We start from the raw sequence: 24,287 nt of genomic DNA, 5'->3' as shown, positions 1-24,287 counted from the left end.
CTGCAGCGACCCCCCAGACCTGGTGGAACATAGCTCCAGTTTGAAGTGTTTCTGTTCCTTTGCCTGGAGACAACTTCGTCCCCCAAATATCCTTCCAAAAATTTAGCTTCATAAAAGAACAGTTAGCATATGGGTTGTTTTTTCATTTTTTTGATTTACCACAAAATCACCAATTTAGAAGACATTTGCTATTGGTGGGGAAAAGCAATAAACTCCTATCACTCCATCCAACTCCTTGATTCATTAATGTGATATGAAGATAAAAGGTAATCATTATAAAGGATATACCCATCTCCATGAAAGTTACTGTGCTCTCAAGCCACAAAGAATGGAGAAAAATAAGTGCTGAGAATTTCAGTATAATTAGGAATAAAGCTCATTAACCACAACATTTAAGAATGTTTAATTTGAATTTATATTTATTACAATAAAAATACCATAAGAGCAGAAGTAGATTATCTCACTGAAAATCTGGTTTCAGGAGATTTCTTTCTTATACTGCTAAAATGGGACATTTCCATTAGTTTTAACAAATTCTGAATATCTCTAAAAACATTCTTTTCTTCCCTTGGGCTAATCCCTGCCTTAAACATTCCATTCTGATTGAAATTCCATTCCCCTCTCCTCCATTCTTATTGAGAATATTTCTCTCCCAGAAAAATTTCTAAATAGCATCTCTCCACATTAAAAACTCACAGATCAATTACAATCCTATTTCCTAATGTCAAGGAAAAAAGGTAACAAGTGGTTTATGAAGTATGAAGACAGTAGGAAGATATAAAAGAATCAAGTCTCTAAGTCCTCCATTTTATCCTCAAATGGAGAATGTCAGAAACATTATACTTTAAAAGGCTTACTGGTTTTCCCTCAGTCCTTTCCATTTTTCTTCCTCAATAATACTGAAATTAGGGATTTAAGACATGTCATTTTTAATTATTAGTCTATTATTTTAAATAAATGTTATTGGTATCTTTTGATGTTTTTACATCACCAGAATTTTTCAGTGTCCCCCCTCTTCTCTCCTTTAAGAGTGCCAAATAATATTTTTAAGGAAAAAGGAAAAAATCAATAGATACATACAAAAAAATCTGAAAATATGTGTAGTATACCATACCCCTGGACATCCCTCCTCTGCAAAGGAATGAGGTGAGGGCGTTTTCCCATTTCTGTCCTTCGGGTCATGCTTGTTCTCTCTACATTTTCAGCATTCACTTTTTAGTCTTTCATAGCTATTCCTTCTGTTTAATTTTGTTACATTAATTCTGTTGAACTCTTATAGTCATTGCACATATTGTTTTCTTGGACTTGTTTATTGCACTTTATCTCAGATGATATAAGTCTGTCTGTGCTTGTCTGTATTCAACATATTAATCATTTCTTAAACAACAGTAATATTCCATTACACTCATGTGCCATAATTTGTTTAGCCATTCCCCAGTCAACAGCCATCTACGTTTCCAATTTTTTTGCACCCACAGAACGTTTAGCCTATTATTACTATTATTAATTCTTCTTCATCTATTCCATCCCCCATAATACTTATTACTTTTGTTTCATTAACATACAGAACATAAAGTTCAATAGAGAGTCAAAAATAGTAAAGGGTTTTTTTCCAAGACAAATCTACTGAAAAGTTTCATGAGATCTGCCGAGAAGTTGCTGTGTGATCTTGGTCAATCCCTTTCCCGTCCTGTAACCTAAATGAAGTATGAAAAGACTGATTATTTTACTTCTTAGTTGGCTTAAGTACAGTATCTCAGTAGCTTGCAATTCCCCACCTCCCACTTCTTGTCACTTCAACAGATGAGATTTTTTTTTTTTTAATTTGGGGTTGGGATGAACAGATCCCAACCTGTGATGGCATATATATAAAATTAGCTCATCCAAAGCTGGAAGGCACCTCAGAGACATTCAGTTTAACCTCATCGTTTTACAGATGAAAACACTGAGGTTCAGAAAGGTTGTGACTTGCCCAAGGTCACAATGGCATTCCAAGAGTCATGAATGCAGAATATGGGGTGTCAGCAAGACCTGTTTGACTATTTCATGGAGTTAGGGAAAGGGAGAAATGTGTAATAAGATTGGAAAGGTAAGGTGGGGCCATGTTATAAAGAGCTTTAAGAACCCAAAGAGGCATTTATATTTGTTACTAGAGGCAATGAGGAACCAGCAAAATGTATTAGGTATAGGAATGACATGGTCAGGCTTATGCTTTGGGAAAATCACTTTGATGCCTTGTGGAAGATGGACTAAATCGGGGAGAGACTTTAGGTAGGAAGACCAATTAAGAGAGTATTGCTCTGGACCCAGATACTTTCTAGCTGTGTGACCCTGGGCAAGTCACTTAATCCCCATTGCTGACACCTAGTCCTTATCACTCTTCTACCTTAGAAGCAATACACAGCATTGACCCTGACACAGAAGGTAAGGATTAAAAAAAGGTTATTGTAATTTTTCCATTAAAAGGGAATATTAGTCTGAAGTAGGGCAGTGCCTGCCTGACAGAAGAGAAGAAGACATACAAAAGAGATGTCAAAATTTTCAACTGATTGGCTATGTGGGGGGAGAGTGAGAAGTTGAGGATAAATCGAAAGGAACACAATGATTTCTAAATCCAAGATTTTTTCCACCAATCACAAGCAAAAAGCATTTGTCTACATGTAAAACCCAGGTTTTACATGGTTTAGCTCATTGGCCACGGGAAGGGGGTGGGAAGAGGGGAGGGAAAGAATATGAATTATGGAACCATGGGAAAATATTCTAAATCAATTAATTAAATAAAATTTTTGTTATTAAAAAAAGCATTTGTTTAGTGCTTGCTATGTGTTGAACCCTTTAAGTATGATGGGAATATTACAAAATAAATATAAGGTTCACAATAGGAATAATATTTTTCAGTTTATACCAAGTTCCACTCAGATTTCCTGCTGGGCAAGTTCTCTTTCTTCATGTTCCCTGTGGCATGCCACAGACAGCTGGCATTTTGTCAACAATATTTCTCAACAACTGAGCAGCAAAGGAGTCCCAAGGTGTTTAAAATCCTGCTTTTCCATTAACAATCTGGGACAGTTTGAGCAAGTCTCCTAACTTTAGGCAATAACATTTGTCTTTTTTCCCCCCTTCTTATGACTAAATATAGACTAATAGAGCTGCATTTTTCTGGCCCAGTTCAGTTCTGTTCAACACCATTTATTATGTGCCCCTATCTGAAGGGGTGCATAATAAATGCATAATATCTAATCTTGACACAACATTCAGCAATAATAATATTATATTCATGTCTTTACATTAATTTAATATGAACATGACAATAGTCGAGATAGATCATGAAAGACAATCCAAGAAGCTGCTAGGGAAATGATTTGAAAAGTTTATAAAGCTCTTTACATATATTGCCTCATTTGATCTTCACAACCAACTTGAGAATAAGGGAAGTACTTCATTTTACAGTATATGAATTTTTACAGATAAGGAAACTCAAGTTCACAGATGTGAAGTGACCTGGCCAAGCTTGCTTAGTTAAGTGCTTGAGTTGGAACTCAAAACTCTGTCCTGACTTGTGTCTAGCATTCTTTCCATTATATTTCATTTATTCATTATATTTAATTTCATTTCATATATTCCATTATATATATATATATATATTCCACATAACATAATGCCTCTCAAAAAAATACCACCACAGTAACCTGAATGACCCTTTCAGGTTTGTTCCTCATATCACTTCCTCTACTGACCATAGTCTTATCTCAATCTTTTTCAGTCCCTCAAGTGATCTAAGCTTCTGAATCCAAATTTATTCCACTGCCCTTCAAAGGCACGGTTTTTTGACCCTACAGAAAAATTCTCAAACTTTATATTGCTTGCAGTAAAATAAGATTACACTAGATCTTTAAAGTCTCTTCCACTTCTCGGATTCGGTGGTTCCCTCACTACCCATCTCCTACTTTCAATTTCTCCTACAAAGTCTCCATTTCTTTCCCCATTCCAGTCCTTCATCCACACAGATGGTCAGAGCATGTTACATCAACCCTTCATCCCAACTGAGTAAACTCCAGTGGCTCCCTATGACTTCCAGAATCAAATGGAAAATCCTGTTGGGTATACCTTTCCAGGATTTTTTATATCTTACACACACACACACACACACACACACACACACACACACACACACACACACACACTGGAATGTTCTTCCTCCTCATCTCTGGCTTTTCTGGCTTCCTTCAAGCTTCAGCTAAAATACCATATTCTAGGGCAGTGGTATCAGACTCAAATAGCAACAGGACAACTAAAACAGATACAAGGATCCTTGCAGGCTGCATATTAACTAAATTCTAAAGTATAACGAGATCTATGTTTTATTCTGTTTTTATTTATTTCATTAAATATTTCCCAACTGCATTTTAATCTGCTTCAGGCTACACTTGGGAGTGCTGTGTATTGTGTTTCACAGCTCTATTCTACAGGAAATCTTTCCTGATTGCCATTAAAGTTAGTGTCTTACAATATCAAATCTATATTAAATTGCATCTCAGGGAGGAGGTAATTGGGGGGGGGGGAAGAGGGAGAATGGCAATTTGGCTCAAACTTAAAAAAAAACTATGGCTAAAATAATTGTTTTTCTATTTAATTGATGGAAAAAATTTACATGAAATGAAATTAAAAAATTAAGTTAGTGCCTTCCCTCTGTTGATTATTTTCAATGAATCCTGTCTATAGCTTATTTGTAAAAAGCCATCCACATGTTGTCTCCCCTCATTAGAATCTGAGTTCCTTGAGATCTACACTGCCTTTTGACTTTCTATGCATTTTTAATGCTTAACACAGAGCCTGATGCATAGTGTGGACTAAATAAATGTTTATTAACTGACTGGGCTATTACAATAGCTTCTCAATTGGTCTGCTTTCATCATCTCTTCCCCTCTCAAGTCTACTAACCACATATTGAACCCTGGTAGCTCCCTATTACCTCTGAGATCACATGCCAAATTCTCTGTTTAGTATGTAAAGCCCTTCACAACCTGACTGCAGCCTACCTTTCTGTCTTGTTACATACTATTTCCCTTCACACATTTTTCTAAACAGCCAAATTGACCTTAAAACTTTAATAATATCCCATCTTCCTTCCATTTGCTTCTCTCTGACCATGCCTCTATCATTCAATTGTTTTTATTCCTACTATACTCTAAATGTAAGGAGTCCCCAAAGTTCTGCTTCTTAGATTTTTTCTTTCTCTATGCCTTTGCCCTTAGAGATCTTGTCCAGGCTTCAACTACCATGTTTATGTGGATGGCATGTAGGTGGGAGGTGTTGGCAAATGTTTAACAATGGGATCTACAGGGGGAGGAAGTATACACAGCATATGTTTAAGTTTAAGTTGTTACTAATATTGTCTCCATCACTTTAAGTCTGGACAATCAACAAAAACATAGATCAAGTCTTGATCTGTAGTATTTGCAATTTCTAAGGTACAGAATGTCCACACTGAATATTTAACAATCAACTCTCATGGAGCTGGGAGCAGCTGATGACTAAATATCGATTTCTGACCCTCTTGAGCACCAGTACTATTCCACGTGTATCCTGGACATGTAGACATGCCACTAGTACGTGAAACACAACATGTCTAAAGCTATTCCAGTCTTTCTGCCAAAATCAATTTCTCCTCATGACCTTCTTGCTTCTTTGAAGGGTCCTACCATTTTCCAAGTTACTCACACTTAAAATCTCAGGCTTATCTCCGACCTCATTTTTCTTTATCACCCACATTCATTCATCTTCCAAGTCCTGTTGACTGATTCTTCATGACTATTCTTGAGTTTGTTCCTCACTTTCCATTCTTTTTGCCACCACTCACCTCTGATGACCTCATGCCTGAACTAATACAATAGTGGGTCCAAACGTTTCCCTAATTTATCCAGTTCTCTACCACAAGACTGATCTCACTGATAGCACTTCTTCAATCAAGGCATTCTTTTAAAAAACTAATGCTGGGGGCAGCTGGGTAGCTCAGTGGATTGAGAGCTAGGACTTCCCAGGTGTGTGACCCTGGGCAAGTCACGTGACCCCTATTGCCTACCCCTTACCACTCTTCTGCCTTGGAGCCAATACACAGTATTGACTCCAAGACAGAAGGTAAGGGTTTAAAAAAAAAAAACTAATGCTAAAGGAAAGTAATGAATGCTGGAGGGGAAGTGGCAAAACTGGGACACTAATGCATTGCTGGTGGAGTTGTGAATTGATTCAACCATTCTGGAAAGCAATTTGGAACTATTCCCAAAGGGCACTAAAAGACTGTCTGCCTTTTGATCCAGCCATAGCACTGCTGGGTTAATACCCCCAAAGAGACAATAAGAAAAAAATACTTGTACAAGAATATTCATAGCTGCACTCTGTGGTGGCAAAAAATTGGAAAATGAGGAGATGCCCTTCGATTGAGGAATGGCTGAACAAATTGTGGTATATGTTGGTGATGGAATACTATTGTGCTAAAAGGAATAATAAAGTGAGGAATTCCGTGTGAACTGGAACAACCTCCAGGAACTGATGGAGAGTGAAAGGAGCAGAACCAGGAGAACATTGTACACAGAGACTGATACACTGTGGTACAATCGAATGTGATGGACTTCTCTACTAGCAGCAATGCAATGAGCCAGGACAGTTCTGAAGGACTTATGAAAAAGAACAATATCCACATCCAAAGAAAGAACTGTGGGAGCATAAACACAGAAGAAAATCAACTGCTTGATCACAAAGGTCAATGGGGATATGATTGGGGATGCAGACTCTAAATGATCACTCTAGTACAAATATTAATAATACCGAAATAGGTCTTGATCAATGACACATGTAAAACCCAGTGGAATTGCTCATTGGCTACTGGGCGGGGGAGAGAAGGGGAGGGAAAGAACATGAATCATGTAACCATGGAAAAAGTCTAAATTAATTAATTAAATAAACTTAATTTAAAAAAACTAATTGTTACTAGATGTGTACTAAATAAACTTCATGTTCCTTATTCTGGCAAATAAAGATTGCCAATCTACCTTTTTGTGTCAGTTTTCCATTAGTTCTCTACAAGAACTCTATGTTCTGGCTACTCATTCCCTGAACACATGCTATCATTTCAAGCTTTTACACTTCTGTTCATACAAAACTCCATTCCTAGTCTTTGTTTATAGAAAGTCTGTCCATTCTTTGAATTATAGTTAAGGAGCTGCTAACTCTTCTATATATTCATCTTCCATTTCTGTCTTAAATTATGGCAATTTTGTCCATTGTCTTCTCTACTAGATTGTAAGTTCCTTAGGGACAAAAAGTAATGTCTTGTTCATTTCTGTATCCCTTATGTGCTTTATGATGTAAATAGTATTCTCCCATATAATTATTTGTTGAATAAATTAATGAATTTGTTAAAAAGCAGAGGAATGTATAGACCTAGGCAAAGTGACAAAGGCTAAAGGAAGGTTTCAAGGCATCATCATCAACCCAACACTATTATATTTATAGCCTTGACATACAGGAATTACTCATTAATCACAATTTGTCCTTTATCAGCTGTTTTGGTCACCTAGAAATTAGGTGTTCTTTTAAGCATCTATTTTTAAGGATCATAAATTAAGAGATGGATATCTTAGATAGTAGTAGATTAGGTTAAATATCAATAACAATGGGTGCGGGAATAAAAACCACATTGCCAAGAACTTTAAGTTACTGTCAAAAGCCTGAGGGAAGACATTGAGAAACATCTTCCCTGCTGAATTTGATGAAATGAGGAAATGGTCTCCTTCTAAGAATGACTTTACTGCAACCTATCTAAAGGGAAATGTTGTTTAAGGACCTTCAGGGATTCCATCAAAGCTTGAGGGTAAGGTTCCTTGGCTGAATGTTTCTGCTGAGATTTCTAGGCAACATATGATGTCATAAAGTTCAAGGATCATTTGTTCACAGTTGAAGGAGTCCTTGGAAGTCATCAAAGTTAATCTCTTCATTTTATATATATATATATATATATATATATATATATATATATATATATATATATATATGTAGGAACTGGAGACTAAAGAAGTTGAGAGACTTGTCCCAAATCACATAGATAGTAAATGATAGAGCCAGGACATAAACTTAAGGCTTCAGGTCTTTTTCTACTATATCACCACACAAAGGCATGGTTCTCTACCCTTGAGGAAAAATGCTCAAACTTTAAATTACATTTTTAGAAGTTTTGATGACATTCAAATTTGGTCTAACAATTTAACGCAGTTGCTTTTGAATTATCTAGTCCCTTTCCTTGACTTTTCTATCAGATATAAAAAATATAAATAGCTCTTGAGAAGAAATGGCCTGCATTATGAAGGTCATCTGAAATGAACTAGAAATATTAACCAATGAAAAATCATTTCACTGGGGAATCCAACATAAACTTTTTATAATTTAATGGAAAGTTGAAAAAAAAAGCTGAGACTAAAATAAAGATTACAGTTGTCAGAATGAATGGGAGAAGAATATTTCTGCAAGTTCCAATACCACATCAAGGAGACTACACTCTCCAGAGATCTAAGGAAAAGAAAATGGAAAATCTTCCTACATGAGCCAGTTCGATAGTTATTTGATAGTTATTTCCTCATAATTTTTCACAAGAGGGAAACTTTGCATTTACCATATCAGATACCATATCACTTTTCACCTCCAGGACTTCCATCACTGAGTTATCATATACACGGGGTCACCCACTTTTAGGTTTCCATTTTTTTCCACTGAAAAATACATTCCAAAGAGTGGGGATGTCTTGTATATATGCTTCTCTGCTGGATCACAGAGGCGGTAGCTGAAGGGGACAAAGAAATATCATCAGGCACATGAAGCAAAACATAATATAAAGCGAATACTGCTTATATATACCAAAACTACCCAGGAAGTTATGCAAACAACTTCTAAACCTTACTGGGAAAGCTGATAGGAGTGAAAGTACAGGAGAGTTATATTTCTGGCTCTTCCATAAGTATTTATAAATTAATAATTTATAAATAAATAAATAGTAAGAAAGAATATGAAAATTTCTGTTATTGTAAATGAACTTAACAGCACTGAATTTGCATCTCTGTTGAAAGGGCTCACTGAAGACCACCTAAAAAGTTTTTAATTTACTTGCCCTAAATATGTTGCCTATCGGTTTCATAATACTTTGAATAGAATGGGCATGGATCTGAAAAGAGGAATTGATCAAGATTCCCTTAGAGTTCTAACAAATTCAAAAGCCTAATAATGAATCAATTTAGGGGGTTCTAGAGCAGAGCAGTCAACCATGAAAACAGATATAGTATTAATGGGAAATGACAGCTGGATGGTCCAATGGATAGAATTGGACAAGACTGAAAACTATTAAACAAATTAACAAGAATTTGGGCTATGATCTAAAGCAGAACTTAAGTCTGGGTCTTCAAGTCTGGAGAAATGGACTTCATTGCATATAAAAATCTAAGATTTGAAGGTTGTAGACCCATTCAGTCCAATCCCTAACTGCTGTGATTTGTTTATTTGTTTTTTAATCTATTTATTTATTTATCTATTGTTTACTTATCTATTTACTTATTTAACTAATATATATATATATATATCACTTATTTAAGTATTTGTTTTACAGACCTGTAATTTCACTTGTAATTATAAAATTCCCTCTCCAAATGCCAGTGTACACTTGCTCTGTACTCTATGGATTTCGAGAATTGCATAGGGTCACTGAGTAGTTAAGTGACTTGCCCCCAGTTATTCACACAGTCTTTGTTAGAAATGGGACCAAACTCAAGTCTGACTTCAGGACCAAGTCTCTCTGTCCACTATACCATGCATAGCCACAGATCCACCAAGACTAATAAATTAGCTTATTTCAATTAGTCAGGGGTATGTACATATATTTTCTCAGAGAAGAAAAAATAGAGAAAAAATAAATTTCATTAATAGCAACACTGAGAATTAATTCCAGCCCTGACCCAAATCATTTTTTAATACACCATTTTCACTGTAGTATGAAGGTAGAATTAGCAGGTATCCATAGATTAGGGAATGATAAAACAATCTGTAATAAGAACATATGGATGGGGTGCCTAGGTTGCACAGTGGATAGAGAGCCAGACCTGGAGTCAGGAAGTCCTGGGTTCAAATCTGATTTCAGACATTTCCTAGCTGTGTGACTCTGGGCAAGTCACTTAAGCCTCTCTTTCTATCTTATAATTGGTACTAAGACAGAAGGTAAGGGTTAAAAAAAGAAGAAGAACATGTAGAATGACACAATACAGTAAGAAATAAAGAATATGTTAAACACGGAGAGATTTGCATGAATTGATATAGAACCAGAAGGACAATATACAAAAATCACTATAGCTATGTAAAGAAATAGTTACTACAAAGGCAGCCTAACACTATGAATAAATGAAAATATAATGGTCTTAAAGACCAAATGATGGCATGCCTTTCTCTTTCCATGGCAGGGAGGGGATGACAGTGATGGAATAGTATGCTGTTCTTTAGTCTTTTCTGTTGTATCCAACTCTTAGTGATCCCCATTTGGGGTTTTCTTGGCAGAAAGATGAGAGTGATTTGTTATTCCTTCTCCAGCTCATTTTACATTTGAGGAAACTGAGGCAAACAGTTAAGTGACTTGCCTAGGGTCACAAAATTAATAAGCATCTAAGCCTAAATTTGAACTCAGGTCTTCCTGACTCAAAGCCCTGCACTCCATCCACTATGCCACTTATCCATCTTATCAGACCTGGTTTTCGAATGTTATTTTTTTTTGCTTACGTATTTTTCTTTCTAAGGAAAGTTTCCGTTTTGGAGAACAATGGATAGGATAGAATATACTTTGGCAGGTTTGATTTTGTTTGTTAGTTCTCTACAGATTTTCAGCTATGTAAAATTAGAAGCAGCTTAAATATCCAACAACATGGGAATAATGACATTTTGAAACTTTAATAGCACTAAGAAATATAAACCAAGTGAGATGAACAAGTACGAGAAATATTAATAAATCTAGAAAGACTTTTACCAAACAATTCAAAGTCCAGAAAAAAAGAAGCAAGGTCAGAGGATAAGGATTCAAATCCTGCTTCTGTCCCTGTTTACCTATGTAATCTTGGAAAAATTATTTTACCTTTATGGGACTCAGGTTTTTATTTATAAAACAAATATCTACATATTGATATCGATATAGATAAAGATATAATGAAGTCCAGATCAGAGGTGTCAGGGCCAAGGGAAGGTAGAACCAGATTAAAAGGTAATTGTGAAATATTTAATAAAAGCAATTAAAATACAATAAAACATAAATAATGTTGCCTTTTAAAATTCAGTTGACTTATGTAAATTGTCAAGATCCTTATAAATAATTTAATGGCCCCTTCTTCTATTTGAGTTTGACACCACTGCTCTGGATAACTTCTAAAGTCCCTTCCAATTTTAAATCAATAATCTTATGAGCACAATCTATGAACATGATGAAAGTTGAATGAGAATGAATGGACAGAGATATCTCATTTTGGTGGACTTGTCTTAGAAGGAGAAGGTGAAAATGTTATGGATATTTCAGGCAATTAAATTAATTAAATATTAATGGTTATTTTAAAAGTCTAGCTGCATTAAAAGTTATTAAATATTAATTATTATTTTAAAAGTTTAGCCATCTGTATCAATTTTTTTAAAACCCTTTCTTTCTGTCTTAAAATTGAATTAGTTCCATGGCAAGTAAGCAATAAAGGCTAGGCAATTGGAGTTAGGTGATTTGCCCAGGATCACACAGTTAGGAAGCATATAAAGTCATATTTGAACCCAGGTCCTCCCATCTCAGGGCCTGGCTCTCAATCCAGGGAGCTACCTAGCTGTCCCCTAATAAACATATATTTTTAAAAAGATTAGTCTTAAAAAATACTTCTCTCTTCGAAATCAGATTTTGAAACTGACTATTTTTATATGTAGTTCTTTCTAATATTTCCTCAAGCAATTTCAGTTGCTTTGCTTGACATTTGGCTTAATAATAGAAAAAAAAACTATTCTGATATTAAGCAAAATGAGGGATGATATTATTACTTAGTGACAAAAGGAATGAGATATTTTCAATCCCCCACTATAATTTGTACACCAAGGTCAGCAAAAACCCCACAACTATAAGAAAAACTTAAGAAATGTCACATATTAGGGAGAAAGTGGTCTAAAGAAATGAAGAACATATCTGGACAAGAAAAGCAATAGCAGATCACAGAAATTAGTTTATAAATTAGAAGTCAACTGAAAAAAAACACTGAAAGAAAAGGCAAGATGACCAAATTCCTCTTGACTACATAGAAACACACACCCACATATTTAAACCTACCCCTTGTTCTATGATGACAATGACAATATCAAAAATGTTGTATTGGGGGCAACAAGGTGGCTCAGTAGATTGAGAACCAGACCTAGAGATGGGAGGTCCTGGGTTCAAATCTAGCCTCAGACCCTTCCTAGCTGGGTGACCCTGGACAAGTCACTTAATCCCCATTGCTTAGCCTTTACCCCTTTTCTGTCTTGGAACCAATACAAAGTATTGGTTCAAAGATGGAAGACAAAGGTTTTTTTTTTTTAAATGGTGGATCCATGCCTCTCCCTCCCCTTGCCATGAAATCTACCTCTTCAGTGTTTCCAGAGGTTCTTTCCGAGTAATGATCCCAGTGTCTGGATCCACTGTTGTCATGATACATCTGCAACACAGGCAAGAAAGAGTTAAGCAAATGTGCACAGTCACCAACTGGCCAAAACTTCAAGTACTAAACTTGGTGAAAGTCCTTACCTAGGGCATGCCAAAATCTTGTTCATTTCCACACTCCCAATTAGAATTTCATCCCAGGTGTCCTGGAAGAGGTGAGATAAGCTTTCTTTCAAATAAAGGCATCATTAGGCTTTATTTATTTTTTTTATTTTATTTGTTTTTTTTTTTTTTTATTAGTTGACAGCAACTGTAGCTGGATGTAGAGAACACCCCTTCTCCCTTTTTAAAAAAGTCATTTATAAAGACCACAACCCAGAGAAGTTTTTGGAGGCAGTATAGTCTCACCGAGGTTTGTAGAGAAGCCAGATTTTGTTGTTCAAAAGTGTCAGTCACGCCCAACACTTCTTGACTCCATCTAGGGTTTTCTTGACAAAGACACCAGAGTGATTTGCCATTTCCTTCTCCAGCTCATTTCACAGATGAAGAAACTGTGGCCAACATGGTTGAGAGATTTGCCCAAAGTCACAAAGCTAGTTGAGTGTCTGCAGTCGGATTTGAACTCAGGAAATTGTTTTCCTGACTCTAGCCTCACCATTCTATCCATCACACACTACCTAGCTGCCCAAAGCTACTGCAGCCTTGTACTAACTGTGCCTTGGGTATAGACCAGTCTCTGGATCCTCCACTTGACCCTTCCCATTGCAGTCTATTGCCTCTGCTCTCAGGAGGTCAGGATTTCAAGGTTTGGGATCAGGTTCAAGGTTCTGAGATACACATTCTTACAGGGCAGCTTTAGGAGAACAGGGCTACAATTATAGAGCTATAGCCCTTAGATATCATCCAATGAACCCTTTTTCTGAACCCCTCTGAGACACTCCCAAGTGATCCCCTGGCTTGAAGACCTCTAATGAAGGGAAACCTGCCTCCAATTATAAGGTGGTTGTCCTTACATCAAACATGTATCTCTCCAATGACCGGGGGAATATTTGGCACCAAATAGGCTTCTGTAATTAGGTCTGGAAAGAACCACCATTTATAGTACTGTTTCTAGGGGGAAATTTGATCTATGGGAAAGAAGCTGACTTCTAAACAAAGTTTTGCAACTCAAATCTATTTTGAAGTTGGGGAATGGCTGAAAAACAAGCATTTCTAAATCATTTTATAATGTCCCACTTATTTCAAGCATAAAATATGATGGATGACAAGACAATGTGGGCAAGCACCCAAGACCACATGTAATCGCATTTGCCTCATTATGATAACTGAGATAGACCACCTGTTAAGAGAGCTCCAGCCACCAATTTGCTGAAACAGACAATATCCACTTTGCCACAGGAGGGCAATGCAGTCACTCACAAACACGCCTATAGCTACCTCTCTAAAAATACCTTGAAACACTCGAGTCACACTCAGTTAATTCAGTGCCGTTCTGACAAGTAATAAAGATCTCAACCATTCAGTCACAAATCTATGTGACATCAAGATACTAGTTGTGATTGAAAACCAAGGAATGGAGAATTCCAGCGAAAAGTTTTCCACAGCCAAGATTTGGTGATAAGTAATCTTTACCGCACATGCTGTGCAGCCTTTGCAACACGTGGCAGGTCAACGTACCTAGATTTCAAAACAGCTTTCTTCATAGCCTCAGATGTCAGGCTCAGCGTTTCCTCCTAAATAATAGCATTATTTAACATTTGCAAATAAATTCACTTTTTACACTGGAAAAAAGGGCGTATATTTAAGAAAGGGGGAATTGGCTCCAGATTTTTCTGGGTGAAAGAGATAGAATTCCTTGAGGGAAGGAATTGTTTTTAGCTTTCTTTGTATATCCAGTGCTTAGCCCAGTAACTAAATGCTTTTTGAGGAATTGATTCAAGGTAATCTACCTTAAGCACCATGAAACAGAGATATATGCTAGGCTCACCATTCTTCCTGAACTAAACTTGTTTCTGTATGTGTATGTGTTGGGGAGTAGTCTTAGTATTCAAAGGGAAACTATATAGGAAAGGAGTACATTAAGAACTTCTAATTAGATAAGCATTTATTAAAATACTATATGTATAAGGTACCATGTTTGATTTGGGGGATAAAAAAACAAAAGGTACTTTTACTTAAGGAATTGGGGGGAGGTAAAGAGGGATGATGAAATATGACAAGTGCAATAGAAAGTACAAAACAAGCTTCTCCCTGAAACAAAAACATTCTTTCTTTAATGTTCTAAGACTAAGAAAAATGGAATAAAGAGGCAGCTGGGTGGCTCAATGGATAGACAATCAGACTTAGTTGGAAGATACTGAGTTCAAATAGGGCCTCAGAGACTTCCTAGCAATATAATCCTGGACAAATTACCTAAGTTCCATTGCCTAGCACTTACCATTCTTCTGCCTTAGAATCAATGCAGTAAGGGGAAAAGAGGAGGGAGGGAGGGAGGAAGGGAAGGAGGGAGACAGAGGTGGGGGGAGAGACAGAGAGAGAGACAGAGACAGAGAGAGGAAAGAGGAAGGAAGGAAGGAAGGAAGGAAGGAAGGAAGGAAGGAAGGAAGGAAGGAAGGAAGGAAGGAAGGAAGGAAGGAAGGAAGGAAGGAAGGAAGGAAGGAAGGAAGGAAGGAAGGAAGAGCACAGTTTTCAAAAATCCAGGTTACCCATCAATAGAGCAAAACATCAGAAAGTGAGTTTGTAGCATTATAGGTACAAGACACAGACAATTCTAGGATCAGAAGATCTTGGCATTGGGATTATTAGTGATGTTGGAAAATAATATCCTTGGAATCTTTAGAACTTGGATATACTATAAATTATTGGGGGTTCCCCCCATCCCATTCCTTGTATTTTAAACAAAGCATAGTATTTTATTATGTGTTGCTCAGTTTGCAAAACAAAAATAATAAAATAAAATAAAATGAAATGCAGATGACCCAAAATGCATATCAGATACACACGTAATACATCATAAGTTCCCTGTAAAGTGGTTACAGAAGGACATGGACAAGTCTACTATGGGCTTCTTGGAAGAGGTGGAAACGGAGCTGAGCTGATTGATAAGATTATTCATTCATCAATGAAGGGCAGTTTTGATAAGAAGATGGAGAGCTAGCCTCTAGGCTAGAAAGACCTGGATTCAAATTTTGTTCCTGACTCCTAGAGGCCTTGTAACCAATGGCTAATTACTTAATCCTGTTCATGCTCTAAGTTAGGTGTATGAATTGCAATAGCATCGATCTGAGTTGATGGTGGGAATTTCCTGACCCAGGAGTTTCTTATATCTATGAAGACATGGGTACAGTCTTTATAGCCAGTTAGCTCACACAAAGTGACAGTTAAGTTTCTTTCCTAGAAGAGAGGACATCAAAAGGACAGAGGAATATCTATCTGCTCACCAGTTTATTAGAGAAAATGGAGCATTCCTTAAAAACAAACAAAACTGGCAAAAGAGCTGCATGAGAATGAAAAAGAGAAGGAAATAGGGAAGAAGGATAAATGCTTAATAAGCACTTAACTCTGTGTCAAGCTGAGCTCTGTTGGATATACAAATAAAAATTAAAGACATTCTCAACCCTCAAGGAACTCACAGTTTAATGGTGAAGACAGCATATAAGAATTGGGGGGGGGGGGGAGGAAGGAGAGGAAAATAATTCATAATTAATGTTTTGATGAAGTTCTACAGTAAACGGCTAAGTAGAACATGATCTAAGGAGGTTACGGTTTCAGAGTTGATTTCATCTTACAGAATAATGAGTTTAAGGAGATGTTCAAGCCCAGCAAAGTAGCCAAGTGGGAAATAATAAGATGAATTCTCTAGATGCCTCCTTAAATGGTTAAGGGTCAGGAAGGAGGTCTCCAGTGTCCAACCTCTACCCTCTTCAATGAGAGAGAGTGAGGGGACTCTGTGGCAGGTGTCCTGACTTTCAGAGTTGATTTCATCTTGCAGAATAATGAATTTCTAGAAAGAATGAGTCTAGAAAAGTAGTCATGTGGTAAATGACAAAAGACATCAGAAACTTGAGGTCAAGTCCAGCATTCTTTCTATGGTAGTATACTGCCTGAACCCTATCATCTCAATAATCAGTACAAATGGGTAAACCTCAGTTTGTAGAAAGGATACATTGATTTGTGGACATAATTGCACTTCATTTAAAACATGTTTTCCCCAGGAATGCCTTATCTATATTTAAGAATGATAAAAATATAAATTGTAATAACATTTATATAGTGTTTTAAGATTTACAAAGCATTTTACAAATATTATCTCATTCCCTGCCACCTCACAACAACCAATAGGCATTATTATCCCCATTTTGAGGATGAAGAAACTGAGGTTGAGAGAACATAAGTGACTTGCCCAGGGTCACACAGCTAGGAAGGCTCTGATTTAAACCAAGTTTTTCTCTATCTGCTGTGACACTGAGCTGCTTCAGAAATAGGAGGTGAGTAGTAGATATTCATTCTAGAGTTGTAAATTTCCTTGCCCTCTTTATTTCCATGTCTTCAGTGAAACCACCTCAGTAAATTTTTCTTGTTGTTTAGTCGTTTCAGTCATATCCAACTCTTAGTGTTCTCAATTTGGGATTTTCTTGGCAAAGATATTGGAGTGATTTGCAATTTCCTTCTCCAGATCCTTTAACAGATGAGGAACTGAGGCAAACAGAGTTAAGTGACTTGCCCAGGGTCACATGGCTAGTAAGTATCTGAGGTCAGATTTGAACTCAGGTATCTGAGTCTTCCTCACTTCAAGCCTGACACTCTATCCACCAAACAGCCTAGCTGTCATGGTAAGTTTCAATGATATATAAATAAACCTAGGAATACATATTTAAGTGCCAATTTTTTAAAGCAAGTTTTTTGTAACACAAATCCTTTTGTAATGGGAACAGTCATTTCCCTTTACTCCCACTGGGCCAATTTGTCCTTTTTCTGTTTGAATTTCTTTTTTTTCTCCCTGGCATCCCAAAATTTTGTGAGTCATTGAACAAAACATTCTAGGAAGAATTAAAAGTGAACACCACCCACAGAAAACCAATAATCTGCATCTTCATACCTGTGCTAAGTTCACCCAAGTTGCCAAGTCCTACTATTTTATTTAATTGGCCTGTTAAATGTTGATATGCATTAGCATTTCCTATTAATATTTAACAGGTTCACCAAGAACGGGAACTGTTATGGATGAGCAATGGCGCCAGGCGGCCAAGTTAATGCTACCCTGAGAGCCTTAACTACTGTACCTCCTAATACAAGAGGATAAATGCACATCAACAGTATCATACTAAGATAGGATTTTTTTTCCATTTTAAAGAGCCACATATTTCTATGTGAAGATAAAAGTCATCTATTATATGAAAGGGACAAAACGTTTCATAATTTACAAGGTATGGGTGGTTTCTTTACATTGACCCTACTGTGCAAATAAGTATAACTAAAGTTACAATTGGAATATTTGTAGAAAATAAAACTTACTTATAATAAAAAATAAAATGTCTTTTAAACAAATATCATTTGTCCAAGATCCCTAATAGAATTTTACCTTATTTGTTAAATCATTTTGAGAATATGAATGCTTCTAGCCAGAAATATAAAAATACCCTGGTTTTTCCCTAAGCCAAGAGTTCTTTTTTTTTAAAGAATACTACTGTGTATTTATTGTTTTACAGCAGAATTTCCAACACAGATCATAACTGCCAAATATTACCTATACAATATGTTATCTCTTGTGCTTGATACAAAGGAGAAACATGATTTTTAAAAAATAAATAAATACTTAAAACACAAATTTATGGTTCTTCAATATAGCATTTAAACCAGAGGGTCCAAGTAGATCTGTCTCCTTGGACCCATAGCCACTATTATTTTCTCAAAACCAATAGAATCAAAATAATAAATCAGTGTGTGAATAATAGAAAACAGTAAATGAGTCCCTATTTCTAGGTTTTCCTTGGCTCCTCTACAAATATAATCTGACCTGAATGAAAAGATAACAGGAATTTCTTGAAAGTCAATGATCCAAAATGGTAAGTTTGGTAATATATTCTACCTGAGCCATAGTCACTGTTTCTGCTTTTAGTTAAGATGTATTTAGATGACTTCCTTCAATTCATCATACAGGACAAGTACCCAATCTCCACTCATGCCTCTAAGAACACTGGATTAGGCAGCTCCCTTGTGCCCAAACTTCATGATTACTCACCATCCTATTTTATCATAGGCATGGAAGACTATGTCTGCCATTAGCAGTCATTGATTGTACAATTATCCAACTTATTACACTATGAGAATTCTTGGGATCCAAAAGAACACTTCTTACTTTATAGTAGATTTTCAAGGAGGCTTTGCTATAGATAATAACCTTTTGTTCTGAGACACTGAAACCTTGATACAAGTCATGATACAGTGATTTTTGAAACAGTCTCTCAGACCTTTGAATTCTTTTCATTGCCAAATTTTCCAACATCACTGCCAAGTTGGTTCTTGCAAAATCCAAGAGGCAAAAAAAAAAAAGCAGAGAAAAGAGGCTCTGTCTGTATCACAGAGGTCAGATTACCAGTTACTAGCAAAATATTTTCAAGATTATGGAACATTTTTAAAAAATGATCACTTCCCCCAAACACCTGCTAATACTTCTTAAAGGCAAAGTTAAAGACCTGAGAAGGCAGAACATCTCATTGCATTTGCTAAGTTACCCAATCAGGAGGAAAATACCCCTTGTTCCTTTGGAATTCAGACTGTCGGATCTATTATTTCTTTGTACTGCTTAGTAGTAGTAATTTGTAGACCTGCATGCTTCACCTGCTATGATAGTAGTCTGACTATCTCAATGAGAGCTACCAAGGACTGGGAGGTATGTGACAGAGGCTCTTCAGTCTGGCACTTTTCTTTAGTGCCAGCCTCTGTCACAGGTAGCAGTGGAAGGTCACAAGCCAGGAAGTCTTTGGTGAAGGAGATGGTCTGTTCTGTCATGGTTTCAGAGCAGTGGTAGAGTTGAAGGCAGAGAGCCAGTATAAGAGAATTGAAAGATAGAGTTTGGCTGCCTGCCCAACCCCAGTTTCCCAGCTTTTGAGTTCTTAATCTGGGGTCTTTGATTAGACTTCAAGGGATCCATGCATTTAAAAAAGAAAAAGAAATCACACCTTTATTTCAATATAGTTGTGTTCCCCTGTAAACCTATGTATTTTCTTTTTTCTTCACTTTTTTATTAGTGGAACTTATTTTCAAGTATCTCAGCCCCTTCCTACCATCATAGAAGAATAATCCAGCAAACAGATGTATATATAGATTATGCACTTCATGTTCTCACTTTTCAATTCATTCTCTGGAGGTGAACATTCACAGGTTATTCTTCAAGTATTAAGTCTGTAGCTATACATAATGTTGTCCTGCATCTACTCATTTTGCTATTCATTATCTCATGTATTTCTTTCCAAGTTTTTTCTTCAATTAGTCTGCTCATCATTTCTTATGGTGCAATAATATTGTCACAATCCTATACCACAAGTTGTTTAGCCATTCCTCAATTAATGAGCATCCTCTCTATTTCCAGTTCTTGCCACCACAAAGAGAGCTGCTATAAATGTCTTGGAATATATAGGTTCTTTTCTTTTAACCGTGCTCTCCTCAGGAAATAGACCAGCATTGCTAGGTCTAAGGGTACACAGTTTTATAACTCCCAGAGTAAGACATATTCTCTTTTTTGAATTAAAAATTATTCTGAAAACAGATCCATAGATTTTACCAGAGTTCCAAAGGGAATCCATGGCACAATAAATATTAAGGATCACTTACCTAAACACACATTTGAGTAAGGCTTTTAACCTAAAAGAATGTCAGAACAATTTGCCTTTTTTGTTGAGATAAACTAGGAACATTTCATTACCAAAGAGAAAACTTTTCAGAACAAATGGGCTGATAGTAGAGGATTCCCATAGGAAGAAGTCTTTAACCAACCCATCAAGAATAAAACTGAAAGGGAGCTTAGCAATCATTTGATCCAACTACTTCATTTTACTAAAGAGAACACTGAGATCCAAACAACCAATGACTAACCCAAGGTCATATAATGATTCAGAGACAGAGATGGAAAATAAAGTACCATATAGTGTAGTTACCATGTTTGTGGCTTAGCCCACTACCAAATGGTAAACCTCAGAAGGTCAGGAACTGTGTCTTATCTAAACTTTATAATTGTATCAGTAACTAGCACAGAGATAAATGACTATTGCCTGGACTGATGTCCACTGAGCACTTTTTTCATTCAATGTTCAGTCAATATTAGTGAGTGCTTTTCAACTGTGTACAATGGAGAAACACAAAATAAAAAAGAAAGTATGAGCTCCGGCTCTCAAGGAACTTTGTTAGGGACAGGAATTGGACCTGTGACTTCACTGATACAGGGAACTCCCGGGTAAGGAAACTCCATCTATCAATGCAACTTACATATGGGCTTAGAGAACTGCTAAGAAATTAAAGTTAAATGACTTGCCCAAGGTCACATAACCAGAATGTGTCAGGGGTAAGAAGACTCACTGGCTTCTACTATACAATATCATCTCTTAGATTCTAACTGGGGAGACAAAATCGTGATTTTGTTCCTGGTTGGATGAAAGAAGGAAACTGGACAAAACCTTTTCTCTTTTCTCTTCCTAGCACAGTTAGGGATGATTTGCTAGGAATGGGAGTTTGAATTTTCTGACCAAAGCTCAGAAAAGATTTACCCTGAGAAAGCCTTGAACTAGAGACTACAGAGAAGTTAATTCCAGCAGACAGACTTTAATTACTAAGGTCTTTTGATAGCTGGCTGGAACATGAGCTCCTCAGAGCTAGGATCCTAGTGCATGCCACAGCAGCTCAGCAAAAGAGGCATATTGCAACTGAAGCCCTGCTTATGAATGGGTAAAGTAAAGCTCATTAGAGACATCCAGTCAGGAGAGCAACTTACTAAAGATGCCCAGCAGAGAGCAGTGTGACATCACTAGAGGACACCTACACAGTTCTGCAGGGCCATGCAAGCCTTGCCACTGGACATACATATTCCTAGTCAAATGTATTCATTCTATGTATGACCTTCTGTATATGTTCCCCATATATTCCCTGAATGTGCTTCCCTCTCCCACTAGTGGTATAGCAGCCTGTGGGAGACTGTGTCCCTGTGAGGTTGGAGGAGGATGCAAAATATTTTGTCATTTATTTTGCTCTATTGTTTAATTAAATTCCATCTGGTTGCTCTAGTGCAAGCTCTGATTCTGAGTGACCGATGGCTCAGGAGCTGCCTTAAAACTGTAGTAGCCTGGCACTGGAGAGGTCTGCCTAGGAGAGGGCTACACAACTACAGAGCAAATTATAGGACAATTTAAGTCTGAGTATGAGCACAGCAGGAGATATAACTATATACTGGAAAGTCCTATTCTTGTGTTCACTATCCAATACATTACATTTAGTTCTTTGAAAGAATTGGATGAAAGAATTCATACAAAAGGTGTGTGTGTGTGTGTGTGTGTGTGTGTGTGTGTGTGTGTGTGTGTGTGTGTGTGTAAGGGGGCAGCAACAGGTATATGAGGATGTTAAAAATGTCTCCTCTCAGAGGTACCTCTTCCAGGCCATCTAAATCAGGATAATTAACTCACCTTTCTTTCTAGGTTCTCTTTACTGCTTAGCACAAAGGATGGCACTCTTCACAGAGGATGGACTTTTTAAAAAGCCAGTCTATTGGAAGACAGTTCCAGGGGAGATGCTACAAATGAAGTGTTTGGCTTACCTCCTCAAAAGCACTGCAACCGGTCACCACAATATTTGGTCTAAACTGTTCCATTTTGGTTTTCTTCTCAAGCCTGGTGTTCAGATCTGACAGGGAAGCTTCTGAGATCATCATTATGGGACTGCAATCAGGATAAGCCACCTGCCATAAGAATGCAGCACAACTGCCATTAAGGGGAGCCTTAGGGTAGTCTTTTACTTCAGTTTCTGCCAGGGCTTGGGTGGGTCCCACAAAGAAAAATCTCTTAGACCTCAATTGGCAAGAAAATGGGGGGGAGGGAGAAATAGTTCATTGCGGAGAAGTGGCTGATTGAGAAGGAAAATGGGGTCATCACTTTATTCAGCAGTCAAATCATTCCTGACCATTTTCTCTGAACTGAATGCTTGGGTAGGCATCCACAGTTTAAGATAAATAAGGCAGCTTCACCCTAGAGCATGGGAGTTTATTTTAATGGATTTCCAAGTTTTAATGGATTCCCAAGTCAGTTTATTAAATTGGATTGAAAAAATGCAACTTTTCACTAGACATTAATTCAAATTCAGCACAGACTTTGATTATGAATTTTTTTTAAAAAATATTATTTTGATAAAAGTTTCAAAGGCTTTTTGAAACTGACCAAAGGGATCCAGAGCCCCAAAAAAGGCTATGAACTTCTGTGTTAGTCAAAACCACAGTGTAACAAAATTCTCTTTGGTTACTCTTGTTTCAAGTCCATTTCACTCCATTCAACAAACATTTTAAAAATTCCTTCTATGTACCAGATATTGTTCTAGGTGCTGGGAATGTAAAAACAAAAACAAGGAAAGTTCCAGACCTCAAGGAATTCACAGGATTCTGGATCTCCCCTTTCTGGTTTGTTTTTTTTTTTCTTCTCTGTGGAGTTCCTTCAATTTATGTTGTGGGGAGGGGGGTGGGAGACAGGGAGCTAGTGTCCTTTTGTTTCTTCTACTATGCCCTAAGAAAAGCCAGAAAGATCCAGTAACATTCTTTTATCCTTTAGTAGAAATTAAAGTCAGTATGTTAGCTGTCCATGGGGCGTTTGCATTTTAAGTCTTATTTCTGGGTACAAAGGTAAAGTTGTTCTTTTTCTCATTAAAGGAATTTTGGAAGAAACATAAGTCTAGGGGAATATAGAAGAGCTATTCCTGGATTCTGAAATTATGCCACAACTATTTTTGTGAATTCTGTTGAAGAAAATTTTGCTTTTAGTTTCTTTAGGATGTCTAGATTAAGTGAGATTGGAAAGGATGGCTCTTCCTGAGGAACAACTCCTGCCTAAATATTTCTCTGAAGAGGGACCCCATCTTCTCTGTTAAGGATGAGCCAATGGAGAATTTGGAACAGTTTTGCTGATGGATCTCAAATCTTCAGAAATGAAAAACACAGGCAAGAGGGATTAAGGAGGATCCTATGTTCTTATAAGCCTTTTAGCACTAAGTTCCTACTACGTGCTAGGAATATAAAGACAGTCAATACACATTTATTAAGTACCTATTATGTACCAGGGATCTTGGTAAGCATTGGAAATATGAAGAAAGGTAAAAAAGCAATCCCTGCTCTAAAGGAGTTCATAGCCCATTGGGGGCACAACAAGTTTTTTTTTTAAAAACTATCTATAAATGAGCTATATTTGGGATAAATTGGAGATAATCAACAAGGGGAAGTTACTAACAAAGGACAGAGCTTCTTGTAGATGGTAAGATTTGAGCTGAGGTTTGAAGGAAGCCAGAGAAGCCAGGAGGCAGAGTTTAGAAAATTGAGAATGAATTCCTGGCATGATGAGGGATAGATAGCCAGTAAAAATGT

General features: G+C 36.9%; 1 protein-coding gene across 2 annotated transcripts in view; it reads right to left on the bottom strand.

Moving 5' to 3' along the window:
* Positions 1-401: 401 nt before the first annotated feature.
* The window catches only part of MTARC2 (mitochondrial amidoxime reducing component 2), a 39,952-nt gene continuing 16,066 nt past the window's right edge, over positions 402-24,287 (bottom strand). Inside the window, exons 4-8 of one of the 2 annotated variants that reach the window (XM_007481425.3) lie at positions 22,482-22,622; positions 12,824-12,885; positions 12,663-12,734; positions 8,666-8,833; positions 402-1,697 (exon numbers count right to left, since the gene is read on the bottom strand). In XM_007481425.3, coding sequence (XP_007481487.1) covers positions 8,707-8,833; positions 12,663-12,734; positions 12,824-12,885; positions 22,482-22,622 — 402 coding nt within the window. In that variant the 3' untranslated portion in view covers positions 402-1,697; positions 8,666-8,706. The remainder of the gene's footprint in view (positions 1,698-8,665; positions 8,834-12,662; positions 12,735-12,823; positions 12,886-22,481; positions 22,623-24,287) is intronic. The other variant, XM_056815964.1, reaches the window with a different exon arrangement.

Source organism: Monodelphis domestica, chromosome 2 (genome assembly GCF_027887165.1).
Source record: "Monodelphis domestica isolate mMonDom1 chromosome 2, mMonDom1.pri, whole genome shotgun sequence".
NCBI classification, from domain to species: Eukaryota; Metazoa; Chordata; class Mammalia; order Didelphimorphia; family Didelphidae; genus Monodelphis; species Monodelphis domestica.
Note: the sequence above shows the minus strand (reverse complement) of the source record. Positions and strands in the feature narration are given on the sequence as shown.